This window comes from Bombus affinis, chromosome 14, assembly GCF_024516045.1.
Source record: "Bombus affinis isolate iyBomAffi1 chromosome 14, iyBomAffi1.2, whole genome shotgun sequence".
In the NCBI taxonomy this organism is placed as follows: Eukaryota; Metazoa; Arthropoda; class Insecta; order Hymenoptera; family Apidae; genus Bombus; species Bombus affinis.
In genome coordinates, this window is record NC_066357.1 from 7,190,588 (window position 1) to 7,205,323 (window position 14,736).

Genomic DNA, 14,736 nt, shown 5'->3' on the forward strand with positions numbered 1-14,736 from the left:
TCCGCTTGCCGGCTCGCGGTTCGGCGACCGCCATCTTTGTTTTCGTCGTGCTCGAAAATTTCAAGATGGCGCGAGATGTCAAAGTTTTTTGACCGCGGAACGCTCAATCGATAGTTTTTATTGCCGCTGTACGGCTCGCGAGGGTGGGTGAGTCTCGGGTCCGGTTTTGAGGTTAGGGTTAGTGACTCGGTGACACTGGAAACGGCGGACACAGGTTCTCGTGCGTGTACAGCCACACCGGAAAAAACGCAACTGTCTCACCCTTTTTGACGATCTAGTGACAAGACGAACGCCCACACGACTTCGCGTTGTAAAATCTCCATAAAATTCGTGCGCTGAAAATACATTTGCGAGAGAATGACTTATCTAGTCGATCTGTTTATACACTATGTATCAACAAAATCTTGTGGAACAAGGGAATCTACGTATTTTAAGCGGTCTAAAAATAGCTGTTGCTTCCACCGAGGTTCGTAGACCTTTTCCCCGATCGTAATCGCGGAGGCGGTCGACGGCTCGAGTTTACATCTCAGGATCGATTAACGAGAGATCGCGATGCAACACGTGACTTAACGATCCACCGTGTTGGTCCTACGTATTTGACGCAAGTTTAGGAACCTGAGAACGTTATCGAAAACTTCGGACCATCGGTACGTGATCGATGCGTGAATCGAGTTCTGAAGTATGTAACGGGGCACCTAGAAGGAAAATTGACCATCACCTTTTGAACGTGACAGGGAAGAGCAGTTGAAGAAAGATGGACACGAAGCAGCTGGATAGTGCGCCAATAGTTAGTTACAATGGATAAACAAGAGGTAAAGTGAAGATGTCACAAACCGCGGATGCTGAAAGTGAAGCAGGCTCCATCTGCGACGAGGAACGCGTCAGGAAGCTGTTCCAAGCATGCGACGGCGACGGAGATGGTTTTATCGACAGGTAAGCCGAAACAATTTGCATAAATTATAATACTCTGTCTTTTAAATCATGGGTCCACGGAACATGAAATAATCTAAACATTCCTAAACTTTATCACATACCGATGCTTTGGAGACATATTTAAAGCTACATAGAGCATAGTTCGAAAATAAAGTTGTTCAATGAGAATAGCATTCAAGTATAATAGTTGTCAGAACAAAATGATCACTGTAGGAATTATGGGACCGCGTGAAACAATTCGTTGGCAAACACGAATAGAAAAGTTGGCGGGTGACTCGGGCGCGCGCGGCACGTACACGTTTTTAATTATTAGCTTGATTAATTAGCCAATCTGAATGCAGCACGGCCGCGATACTGCGAATTAAACCGGGAACGCGTACTGTTTTCTTCGCTACCGCCGGATGAATAAACTTGTAAGATAATGCGAGTACAGGGGAACGTGCACGCGATGCAGCCACACGGTTTTTCATTAAACGCATAACCGTTTCCCCGATATTCAACCGTTTCCCTATTTCCCTCTGTTCCTTCCGTTTCTCCCCATTCCGGTGTTCCTCCATTCTTCGAAGCCCTGCTCCCGCTGCGACCTACCACTATTCAACGCTTTTTAGCGAAAATTAGCCGTCAATTCCTCGCTCGGATCCCGACTACCACCCCTGCGATTCGCATTCTTTTCCAGCCAAAGCGAGCGAGTTTCTCCGTCAAAGCACGGATCCGTTCGCGTTCGCGACAAAAGCCAAACCCTGGTCTGGTTAGAAACTTCGTTCCAGAAGTTTCGTTTCGTTCACGATACAATTGCACGATACTATACGTTACAATTGTACGATACTATGTATACGTTCGTGATTATGTACAATCATTGACGAAAGTACTCGAACACTTGTAGATACCGTTTATTAATATATTATGTGTGTTGCATGAAACATTTTGAAATTTCATTAGGCTTAGTATATAGAAATTGTAAGATATTTAGTGCAAGTGTATACAATAAGACACGAAGTATTCGAACAGTTGGAATATTTTCTGTATCATGAAATATTTTATATTCAAACGTACGTAAGTGTATAATATACAGATTGCTGCAGTTATAGATGTAATTAACTTTTGTTTAACTTAAGTATATTTATTCCTATAGCACTATATGTAGTATACAGTTACATAGGTATATTCGAATATGTCAAAGAATGTAGAAAATGATTTATATTTCTATATTTCTGTACTGTATGAATACTTTCGTTTCTTGTTCCGTTTCGCAGAGATCACAAAACTATTCTATTAATAAGCTTCGGTATTCAGTGGAACCATCGTTTAATGCTTATTGTATGCTAAAGATAATCTCATGTTGCAAGTAGCAATAATTCCATCGTGAGTTTAAAAATAAAATAAATAGAACGATTAGTTTATTATCTCGACGCAAGCGATGCGTGGCGTGGCAGACGCGTTTGTATAGGCTCTTACAAAAACATCCACGTTTCAAGACTATTGATATTTCTTGCGCCACCGGAAGTGCCCTCTTATTCTCGTCTTCCACGTTTCCATTTTTGCCACGTCCTTTTTTATTGTCATAAATCGAGCGATCGTGTAACTATTCACACCTCAGACCAGAGTTGTTAAAAAAGTAGATAAACACAAATATCTTCGTAAAAATCGTGTGAAGTACGGAAAGAAAGTAACACGCATCGTGCAACCGAACAAAAGACCATTGTCGTCGTAACTAATTGCAGGTAGATTCGCGCCATGATGCATTCTGGCGGGAAGCACTAAAATGTGAGTTTTTATTTGCTACTATTAAAAGAATTTACCATATAGGTATAAGCACGAATGCTCATCGGTAAAGTTGGCAATTACTTGTTGTGTTTTGAACGAATTGCAATTTCTCGTTAGCATCGGTGCTTTGTAGCGGCGTGCATTGGCGTCGCGAAAGATTTATCGAGCTCGATCGGCTGATGGTATCTCGTAGATATGACCCTCGATATGCGTTCGCAACAAATTCCTCGATTGTTTTTAACTGTACACCTGTATCTCCCGCAGTTAAGAATCTCCTCCTCCTCTCCATCGGTTTCTTTGCTATCAATAATTATTACCAGCGGAATTAATTCGTTAAGCAACTATAATTCATCGGACCGTTTTCGATCGTTATCGCGACTGCGCTTCGTGTATCGCCACATCTTGATAATAGCCTAAAAAATCAGCGTGCAAGAAGACCAAATAACAAAGAGAAGATGAAATATAAAAAGCATTTATTTTCGAACGGTCGATTTTCATATCTTTGCCGTGTCAGCTGTTGTCGAGGGGCAGAAGTGACTTTAGCCAATTAAACTCTCCGTCGCGAAGATGATATTCGAGCGTTCTCAGGCAATTTCCGTTGTATGCACAGACAGAGCGAGCGTTCTATACGTCGATAATAAAGGCTTTCTGTAATTCGAGGGGCTCGGGACCGAGAGTCGACCTGGTGGAACCGAGATGGAAATAGAAGAAGAGGAGAGGAAAGGAAAAAAGAAGAGACGCAGAAGGAAGGTGGAAAGAGTGGAACGTTTTCGCGTTTCTCTGTGTGTAAAACTCGCCATTCCCGTGCTCTACCCTCGGAGAGATCGCTCTCTCGTTCTCGAAGAGCTTCTCACCCTTCGACTTGTACTACTTCTAAATGCTCCCCCGGAACGTTTTCCCCCTTGTCTTACCTCGCGATTACCGCTTCCCCTTTCTGCGTTGATATATCGTAGAAATAGGCAATAGGAATACGAATTTCCTGAACCCTCGTCTTTTTCCCGCCTTTACGATTTTCTTCTCCGCTTTCTCTTCTTCCTTTTCTTTTTATTTCGGCGAATCAGTTTCACGGATCGATAACTCGCGAGATTATTCCGCGCGTCGAGTTGCAGAAAATTCCGCGCCACGAGATTGCAAGTGAAAATGAGCGTACGTCGGAGAGGTGGAATCAATATTCTCCACTACTTTCAATTCTTCGTGGTATCTTGCTGGAACGTAATCTGCTGTTAATGTATTCCGTACCTTCGTGTTACCTGTGGCGTAAAAGCATAAGCAGGTTGGCTGACAGCTTAGCGAACTAACTGAATACTTTCCATGCAAAATTAATTCGAGGCGTCGTAATTAAAATTAATGAAAATTCATATGAAACTCGATTCGGCACAGTGTAGTCGTGTAAAAGTAAAATTTCTTGTATTTTCAAAAAGCAGCTCAAGCAATTTGTTGTTATCGACGATATAGTATTGCCATGGCTCTTGAAACATAATCAAGAATCCGACGTCTGTCCGACTGGAAGAAAGAACGAAAATAGCCAAGGAAAATTGGAAAGTTAGCCGTTACTAGCGAAGCAGAAGGAAACGTTATAGAGCATAGTCGATTTACCGAATCATCAAAGGTTTTTCCTTAAATTGAGGAAGCTCTCGGGTGCCCTTTGTAGCTCAATTTTCTCTGATTCTCACTCATCCTACGCAAGCACACGTGACTTAATTAAGCCCGCGGACTCTCCAGACTGAAGGGTGCTTCAGGTTAAATTCGTTTCTATGGCACGAAACACACTAAACATTCTTTGCTTCGTACGTACCTTGCACACGGTCCGAAGGACTGTTTCTTTAATGCGCCGCAACAATACTAAACTCTACTTAAAACAGGAATGAAGTTGAAGAGAGGGAGAGACACGACTGCCACCATTAGTCGAAATTCAAGAGAGCAATATTTCCTTTGCTTTTCGAGATTCATTATTGTCCGTTCTCCACAGCCTCGTTAACCCTAGCCTAGCGAGATTCGTGTGTCCCAGGCACCCTGCTACGTCTCGTTGGCTTTGTAAGCTTCCGTATCTCCGAGCACCGGACTCCCCTTTCGAAACTCGTGCACTACTTGGTGTGCATCCAGCCGGATGCATGCCCACGAGATTGCGAACGAAACCGAACGCTCAAGTGCATACTTGCGTGACTTGCCTGTGCGTCTTGTCCCTTCTCCCTTCCACCTTCGACTTCCTTTTTCACCCCTTTCTCTCGCACTTTATCCTTGCTCGACTCTCTTCCCATTTTCTCCTTTCCTTTCTTCCATCCATTTTCTACAGTTCTTTCCTCGTCTTCTCCTTTTTCTTTTCTCTATGTTCTACTCCTGTCTTCTCTATTAACTCGTCTCTCGTTTTCTTTTCCCTTAACTTGACTCTGTTTCCGCCTCCTTTCACCCCTCTCTCTTACTTGGAACGTCTATCGTCTCCGACATAATTGTCTTTTACAGTTGCCATTATTTTATATTCTTAGGGCTCGTCCTCTCGGCCCAATGAATTCACCCTTTCCTCCTTTATCTTTATTTCTCTGCTTCGCTCCTATGCAGCTCGCAATCGTCTCTTCTCTTTCTCCTACGTCGAACTTCAATCCTGGAATGTTTAAAGGGAAGGCATCCTTTGCTTTGCTGGAAAAAGGCAAACACAGGAAAGGATCGTATTTATTACGAGTCCTTGATTGGACAAATATCGCCAAGTATTGCATTTCCTAATATTAAGAAATATATCGAATCTGAGCAAGATATGAAATAATTCTTATTGATATGCGCGTTTCCTGCTTTTACCTTTACGTTAAACATTCTCTTCGAATGTTAAAAATCTGTTTTGTTTGCTAAAATGAGAACAAGATTGAAACATAGAAGTTCACGAATCGAAGCAGGTCTGTTCGTTAAAACGCTCGTTTTTAAAGGATATTTTTGACCGAAATCAGCTCTCCCTTCGTCGTTCACATAATGCTTGAAACCTCCATCTTTCTAGGGTTAACCCTACCTTCATTCTGTACCTACGCAGTTCCTTTGGACGTCTGGTAGGAAAGCAGTTTCGCGTATATGTGCCTTGTTTGGTACACGAGTATGCCATAGTCAAGGCCAAGATCAAACGATCCGGGGCGAAATCGGCTTAGAAGAAGAGGACCGTCTGAATGAAGAGGGGTGAATCTCGTTATCGAAAAACGAAGTCTGCTGGAAGTCTGCGAGATGGAGAGGCAAACGAACGATTAAGTAATGAAAGGCGGTACGTAACGGGAGATCGGGATATTTGCTCGCGTGACTAGCCGGTTTATGGCAGCCATTGTTTACAACGGATTTTAAATCGAATAATCACCGAGTCACGTCACACGTCGTTTATGCAGTAATCGGACGAGAACCATTGGATGAAATTGGTCTCTTTTCTTTTTCTTTTTGCTTTTCAAACCACTCGAACATTGCTCGGTTTCGTTGCTGTAATCATGGCTCGCCTTTACCACAGTCTATCACAGTTTGAACGCGGTTGCTTTTGCGAAAGTTCAAATACCAAGATCTTATTGATTTCAGTGTTAGACGTTCTCACTGTCGAAGGACCAATTACGTACTTCGCCATCAAACGCTCGGGTCTTGCCCTGTTGCTCAGTTATCGAGCCCCGTTTCCATCAAAGTTTCCGAATTCTGCAACGTTCGTTTCTCAATCCAAGACGTTCCAATTTCTCGAAGTAGCTCGGAATTTACACTGTCGATCAGTGAAAGATAGTAGATATTTATCAGACAACTCTGTGTATCCACGTAGTTCCTGCAGAAGTCGAGCAGTGCATTTCTTCCTTGCAGAAATGTCTGTGTACGTATAGAGTGGTTTACGAAAGTGTCCAAACATTCTTGCAAATTTTTCATGGATATGTCGTACAAAACATTTTGAAATCTCGTTGGTATTGTAGAGACACGACTATCGCGATTGTGTCGATAGTATTTGAAACGGATCTGAAAATGTATGTAAGCGTACATTTCGTAAAGACCACCAAAGTATTTCAACAGTCAACTATTCGCTATCTTAATAAGCTACAGTACGTAGCGAGACCATCTATGGCGCTAATCGTGTGTTTCAAACTGGTGAATTCATGCTCTATACTAATATTTCTTGTAAATCCTATGTACATTTCTGGATTCGGTTTTAAACATTTTACTGTTACGATCACTTTATAGTTCTAACAGAATTTCAAAAAGTTTTGTATTTTCGTGAGCAAATTTTGTATTTTCTGTACGCAAAATGTATATGGAATCTATCGACCGCTTTCGAGTTTACTGCGATACAAGCTTTCGATAATTTTCTATCCTCGAACTCTCGTAAAGCACAGCGAAGGAAGCCACTCCCTTCAAAGAGTTTCGAACGATACAGGATAAAATGTTTACGGGTCGCGGTTGGTGTACGCTACCCTAGGCCCTAGGATATTGTCGAAACATCTACGGTACCCTAGGGTTACGCGAAGGGTGATCGTGTTTTATGGCAAGTGACTCACTTCGTCTCAGACCCTCCTTTCATTTCACTGTCTCGATTATTTTAGCCTTGCTTCGTGAATTCGGCTACGTTTGCACATCTCCTTTCGAAAATATCACTCTCGAAGAAGGTAGCTCTAACCTGAGTCTGTTTTGCATTTTCTATCTATCGCATCCTGGCAAACGAACGGAGGAAAGGTATCAGAATCGAATGCCAAACTCGTTTCTTGCGTATCAATTTCTTGATATTAAAGACAAAATTAGTTTCTCGACGTGGAAACATATTTTCCATAATTTTTTTATTATTTCTTATTTCCATTGCTCGAATAAACGTATAAAAAGACGGACCTCTATTTCTTATCGAATACTTAAATCAAACGAAGGGAGAGTTCTAATCAAAATGCAAACACTATTCTTCTTGTTACAGTTTCAGTCATTTGAGAGATCGTTAAAGTAAATAGAATTTATTCAAGGATTCAAGAGGTCCATCTTGGTGCACTTCTTGTATTAGAATATTTGAAAATACAATGAAACTACCATATATCATCAATCAACAATACAAGAACCCTATTCCTGCTCCATTGGAATTTTAATTCGAGTGGAAAACATTGCTCGACGCTTTCAAGGCGATAATTAAACACTAGATGGTATCTTCCTGGTTGATTTACGAAGTTGGAAATCACTAGTAGATTCCTCTTCCACAAGCATCTTCTTCCGCTTTCTAGCGTATCGTGCAACGCTCGTAAACGTCCAAGACGAATGGACAAAAATGACTGGCCCTTTCGTTACTATAATTTAAAGATCCTCTCGACCCTTGACACTCGATTAACCACGCAGTACGCGCGTGTGGATCCTTGCGGTCGGCTTCGACTATTCATCCGTTCTTCACCTGTAGGGATATTCTTGACCTGCCCGAACCTCTGCACGCAACCTGCCATGTAAATCCATCGTGAAATCCGTTCTGTAGGAATTCCATGCATTGGATACCAATAGCAAGGCCAGTGATCTCCATCCCCAAAAAGTAGATCAGCTAACGGCGCAGAATTATTAATTTTAACAAACATTTGTTCATACAAAAATATTTTTCATTCAAATTGTTCGCTATATAGGACGTACCGGGCTTAATCAGCCAAGCTTCGTGTTAATATATTTTATGGTCGAAACGTATGTTATACAAACATCGAAGCATTATTAAAGCATTATAACAAAAATATAAAATATCAAGGGAATAGTATGTAACATTTCATTGTAATATTTTTTCAATTAATCTACGGTATTTTATTTTTTGATATCGCAGTTATGAAATAAAATATCAACAATTTGCGTAATAGCATTTTTATTTGTGCAGCGGGCTGTTATAAAGTATATATTATGCGTTAACGAATAACAGTAGATGGTTTTTAATACTGTTACATTTATTGAGTTCAATCTGCAATATCGTCCGATTCCATATTACTACTAAACTCTCGTGTACTCTCGTATTTTATTCCGAAAAAAGGTATATCAAACAAATCCCGATACGGAGAATCGATTGATTTTGTTAAAGGAAGCACAAATCACGATGAATTTCGTATAAAAACAGATATTAAGCAACTTCATCAATCCGTTTATTTTAGAAGAAGAATATATTTTTAATCTTCTTCTTCGGAATGCGTGTTGCGAAAAAATCACAGCTATGTTTATATAACATCTTTCTTTTATTTGTACTCATGAAATATATTGACAAAAAATATCGCAAAGATCCAGAACACCCCATATATTAAGGAACATAAATTAAATGTAACTGGATACTTTCTATCGTTTCATAGAAATTTCATAAAAGGGTTGAAATTGGTCATGACATTCACTAAAAATTCTTTGTACGCTACCCTCCGGGTGGGTCATCAAAAAGCTCGAGAATTCCGTATTTTAATTGGCCATTTGATAATTATCGAATTCCCGCATGGCCAGCCTTTCCCCGTTTGCTTAATTACGTGTCGCACTCTCGGTTCATTCTCCATTTTTCCCCTGTCTCATGGTCGGTTCTCGTAATTTCGTTACCGGGTTCGATTTTCTCGCGATAAATTCCGAAAGCCCATATCATCCAGTTATCGTTATTTACATTTCTCCCTCGTGTACCACCTCACGTACCAACTGGTGCCACGTGCGTCTCGTGCATAGCTTCGCGGCTTCACGATAAGCGTATTGTAGTTTTCCACGCGGAAAAAGATTGCCTGTTCCATGACGAACGACCGGAGAAAAAAATGAAACGAAAATTGGCCGGGCCGTCCGCACGCTGTTTCTCATCCGGGCGAGACTGTTAACGATGATCGATGTTGGCCTGAGAGACCAACGAACCTTGCGGAAATTGGCACAGTCGTTGATTAGACGAAGCATTCGTGTTTAAAGGTTTCTTTGTCGTATGGTTCAAGTTCGAAGCGTTGAATTTTTAATTCGAAAAGTTATTCGCGACGAGAATGAATCGATAAGAGACCTATCGAAGCTCCGCGTGATCCAGGGAAGTTTCACTGCACGGCGGTAGGCGTCGAAGCGAACTCTTTTGAGCTCGCGGTAAAGTATTCATCGTCGAGTTAAAAGTCCATCGAACGGGTGTCGACGATCGTCGAGTAGTTACAGCAGAGTCGAGTGTCGAAGCGAAGCGTTTCACGCCGTTAACGATCGGGAACGTACGCAACATTGGCCGACGAGCTCACAATTAACCCCGGCTCCCGTGTCTGAAGCTCTTCATCGAACGCGTAACCACTCCGTCTCTCTCTCTCTTTCTCTGTTTCTCTATCTGTCTATCTCTCGATTCGTCGTTGATTACACGGAAATCGAAACCCCTCGAAAGGTTGGCGGACAAAAAGATAGACTGGAAAGGGAAGGAGATAACGCAATGGATAACGGGCGACAAAGGACAGACAGACGCGTACGCTGGCTGCTGGCGTTGGGGTGCGTGAAACGCGCGATGTTCTCGCAGTGAAAACACGGCATTAGGTAATGTTTCGTTTCTCCACGTTCCTCCCTTTCACGTGGCGGAAGCTACGCCACCTCTCGCTCACCTTCTCCCTCTTCTGCCTTGGGCCTTTTTTGTTTTTAATGGTGGACCTATTCCAGCGTATCCAGCGGGAACAGCGGAGCAACTGAAAAGGGATTGCCTGAAGGAGACGCGAGCCCTTTTATGCACGGCGTGCCCTCTTCAAGGGCGTGTACGGACGAAATAGAGCGGAACGCGCTTAACATGGAATACCCGTGTCGCTTTTCATCAGCGGGCAGCAATCCTTTCCTCGTTATTTGCTCAGTTTTTCGGCATTTCCGCGGCTCATTCTAACCTCTTCCCCTCTGGGCGCGTGTAACCTCGACCTGCCAGTGCGGCCTCGACTCAGCGAGGTCAAGGGAAGCACGTTCGATAGTTGAGAATAAACTCTGTTCTTGAAACTCCTATCTGGAATATGGATGAGCGTGTGGCTCTCGTCATCCGACTGATTGGTCCCTCGTTTTTATACAGAGATATGTAAAATCGACGGAAAGTGAACTTTTGAACTGGAAAGAGTTCTTCTTCCTTTCTTCCCACTCTCTTTCTGCCTATATCTTTATCGAAGATCTTTATTCTTTCACGATGATCCTTACCAAAAAATATTTACTTTCCAAGATTTTGTTGGAGATCATAATTATCATTCTTCTTCTACTCGAAGATTCTCCCCTGTGATATTCACATTGTTATCTTTATCACAGAGACGGTTAATCAACTGCGGGTTTTTAGCATTTATGGGAAATTTGAAGGTGAAAAAGTATACAGAGTACGCGTAATATATAAAATATCCCAATTCAAGTACAATATGTAACACATAACACAACTTTCTACCCATATCGCATCTTTCTAATTCTGAATCTGCATAAATATCCGCAATGATAATAACCAAAGATAACTTAACTTTATTCTAATACTTTACGTTATATGTATCACCCTGTTACAAATTCCAGTTTAAATTGAACCCACTCTTGATCCGACATTTATAAAATTAGAATGTCGCAGAAGCACTACAAAACGCTTAATCACGTAACATCTGGTAAAAGAGATCACTCGCAGTCCCGCATTCACGGCGGAACGATTCTCTGGAAAGGGCTCGGCATCGGTTTCGCGCGGTTCAACAATGAGACGACACTTATTGGGCCGGTAGCTGCATTCTGCGTTGCTTTTGTAAGCCCCAGCCCACGATGACATTCACCCGACGGAGGAGAGCTTTCCGATACAAAGGGGACTCCGCGTGTACGCGAAACTACGAGCTTGTAACGAGTTGCTCGTCGCGTTGGCGAACGGTGTAACGTCGGCTCCGAGACGTCCACTTTTGCCTGGTGAGATGGGGTTCGTTCGTTGTTCATCGTGAGTGCGCCGCATTATGGAAATCATTTCACCCGTGGAAACGCTCTGCAAAGGCAAAACATTCTCCCGTTCACCGCTCTTCAATCCCTTTTTACTCGCAGCCTCCAGGTTGTTTCCCCCGTCGTACTCTTCTCGCTTTTTCTTGTATTTTTTTTTCTTTCCTTCTTTCCGTGTTGCACCATTCCCGGTTGATAAAATAAGGAAATCCATATAGCCAGTCTAGGTGGGAAGATTTAATTTAGCATCTTTCTTGCCCATCTTGCGGTGTAACAGCCTCCTGATGGCTGTTAAACCTTCGAAATAAAAATAGTGATTCGGCAGTCACGGGATGAGACGGTAACAGGGTCGACGAGCTCTTAACGACATCACACGTGCCCTGGGACGAAGCTGGAAATTGGATTTTCGGCCAATCACGCCGTGTACCCTGTCCAGAGACTCGTTTTTCTTTTGGTCATCCGGTGAGCTTCATAACCGAACCGACTATCTCGTCTCTTTTGCTTACGGAAATTTTTTCCCTATCAAGCCAGTCCCGGAGCGAGCCGACTCGAGAAACAAAAATCGATGACTCGAAATAATACGGCTTGATGTTAATCCGCTGCTTATGATGTATCTACACGCTATCTGTCGTGCGCAGTTCACGTCTATTTGACGATCTGACTTGATAACAGTTTCTTTTCTCAAATTCAGCTACATATATATAAAATGTTGTTCCTTTATCTTTGGTTTATTGAGGTAATAAGAGTCTAGTTGCGTTACGTTTTTAAACAAAGAAAATTTAATCACGTAAACCGTCTTATCTTCTCGATGTACGATTAGTTGAGATTAGCTCGTCGTTGTATACATTATATACAATGCCATTACATGTTAAAAAAGGACAATGAACGAGAGAACGAACAATTTTATAGATACGATATAAAATTACGAAAAAGCTGGCAATGGATTGTAACCGCTTTTACAACCACGGTATAAGAATAGACATCGATGATCTTTTACGATGAATTTTACTTTGATTTAGATGTTAGTCTGAATTTTTCGGTAGACCTAATTGACCATCGACGTCTAACTTACGTATTGTACATTATCGAAAAAAGTAGCACAGTTTTGAATACTCGATGCTTCGATTAAGAACCTCTCTATATTATTCGTGGTTGCTATAGCCTGATACATAAGCTGTGCTGATATACATAAGCCTTATCAGAATAAAAATCAATCATGTAACTTTCATCTGCCATGTTGGATACCCGGTTGTTGTGCAACGAAAACGACATCGCGTATGAAGAGTGAATCCGCGCTTCTCTCTCTCTCTCTCTCTCTCTCTTTCTCTCTCTCTCTCTCTCTCTCTCCGTACATCCGATTGTTTCACAATAACCGCATTTCCTGATTACGAGTTACGACTACTTTCTTCGTCCAGAGTCACTGCGCCGGATGCACAATGGTGCGAACTGAAAATTACGCGGGCTGTTTGGTAGATTCGTTTCCAGTTTTGAAGACAATGCACGGAGAGAAAACGTACGCGGTGTCAATGACTCAAGACGCTCCTACTGTGCAGCCTCGTTCGTTGCACTCCGCCATGCATCGAACACTGTTTGCTTTTCTAACCTGACTCTTTGTCTTCTCTAACGGCCATCTCATCTGTTTCCTTGACCCTTTTAGAACTAGTGGAATAACACGGCTCAAGGTAACTTTTAGCAAAACTACTAGGATTTTATAATTTATCTGATATCGCTGAGATCATTCTTTACATCAGCTTTTACATTTCATATTTCTAGCATCGGTTCTCGTAGTCGTGCGAAATTATTCATACGCTTAGAAGTATTTATTTATACGTGGATCTCGCTGTTAATTAACAATAAGTGCTATATTATCAATCCTATAATTAATACCTTTTGTAGCCGCTGTAACATCGTATTTCAAATATCATATTTGACCTAATTCGAGTAAAATATGCTTCTATATCGTAATAAATAGAATGGTGGTATGTTACACGGTGTAACGACATATTCTGTTTCAAAAATTATGCTTAACCTATTTTTCTTCTCATATCTCGATGAAATATTCTCCTTGTTATCACGCTACTATGGTCTTTCGCCGAAGAGAAAAATCAATCTCGAAATTCCCTGTTAAAACCAGCAACTCTAGTTTTCTACCACTCTTCGTCATCGATGTACGTAGCTTCCGACTCCTGAACGACTCTCTTCACAAAGTAACAACATCGTAAGATCGCTATTTGTTAGGATATAAGTATCTGGATGATCTCTCAATCGACACCAGCCACAGTTTTGCTAATGAAGCGTCGAGCAGTTGACTACGAGCCAGGCCGGCAGGTGAAACGAGGTATGCCAGAGTGTGTTTAAAATAAAGCCGCGTGTCAGCCGTAAAACCGCACACGGGACATCGAGTGACACGCATCGCGGTGGATTAAGTCGCGTTCGTTTCACGCTCGCGAGCAATCGCGTCTCTCTTTCTCCGGCTCTTTTTTTCCCTCCTCTTTGCCGGTGGAACCGCGATGCAGCACGACCCGCGTGCAGTGGCACTCGTTGCATCGCTTCGACCAGACCTTCAAACCGTGTCCGATTGCGCGTGTCATCGGTCGAGATCGCGGCCCACGCCCGATCACGGGGATGATGGAGTCGTTGAAAACCTGGGAATCTAGAACGTTGGAGAGGCTGTTCCTTAGGAAATTCAAAAGGAAGATGTCGAGGTGGTACGTATCTCACTTTGCCGAACCAATTACTCGAATTACGTGCAAATTTCGTTCTCGTGTTGAAGAAACATATGCGTAGTACGAGTAATCTGAATAAATTGTTTTACCTAGCAAAGGCAAACGGTAGAATAATGAGCAAAAGTTGTGTAAATGTAAATATAGCAACGTGCTAGTACAAAAATGTATTTGCGAACGTATTTTACAGAAGATTATACGTGCGTTAGAAATAAGAAGGTTTTCACGTTAAAAGAGGAAGATATTCTATCATAACGCTATAAATACTTGAATTTCTTGAAACTTATAAGATTGTACGTAGAAGCGAGTAGAAGAGGAAATAGCATCCGAACAAGATATTAAACAGGTCCTTGGAATTCTCTCTTATAATCATAATGTTAAAAAACGAAAGGATAAGAGAAGATGGGAAAATAGTTTGGCTATTTCTCATGGCGATACGCGTATCGCAACATTCGTATAACGAATGCTCGTTTTCGTTTAATGTCAACGA

General features: G+C 41.9%; 1 protein-coding gene across 3 annotated transcripts in view; it reads left to right on the forward strand.

Moving 5' to 3' along the window:
* Window positions 1–95: 95 nt before the first annotated feature.
* The window catches only part of LOC126924336 (colorectal mutant cancer protein), a 59,225-nt gene continuing 44,584 nt past the window's right edge, over window positions 96–14,736 (forward strand). Inside the window, exons 1-2 of one of the 3 annotated variants that reach the window (XM_050738692.1) lie at window positions 96–647; window positions 735–933. In XM_050738692.1, the coding sequence (XP_050594649.1) occupies window positions 824–933 (110 nt within the window). In that variant the 5' untranslated portion in view covers window positions 96–647; window positions 735–823. Of the gene's footprint in view, window positions 934–14,062; window positions 14,232–14,736 lie in introns of those variants that run through there. The other 2 variants (XM_050738691.1, XM_050738693.1) reach the window with 2 other exon arrangements.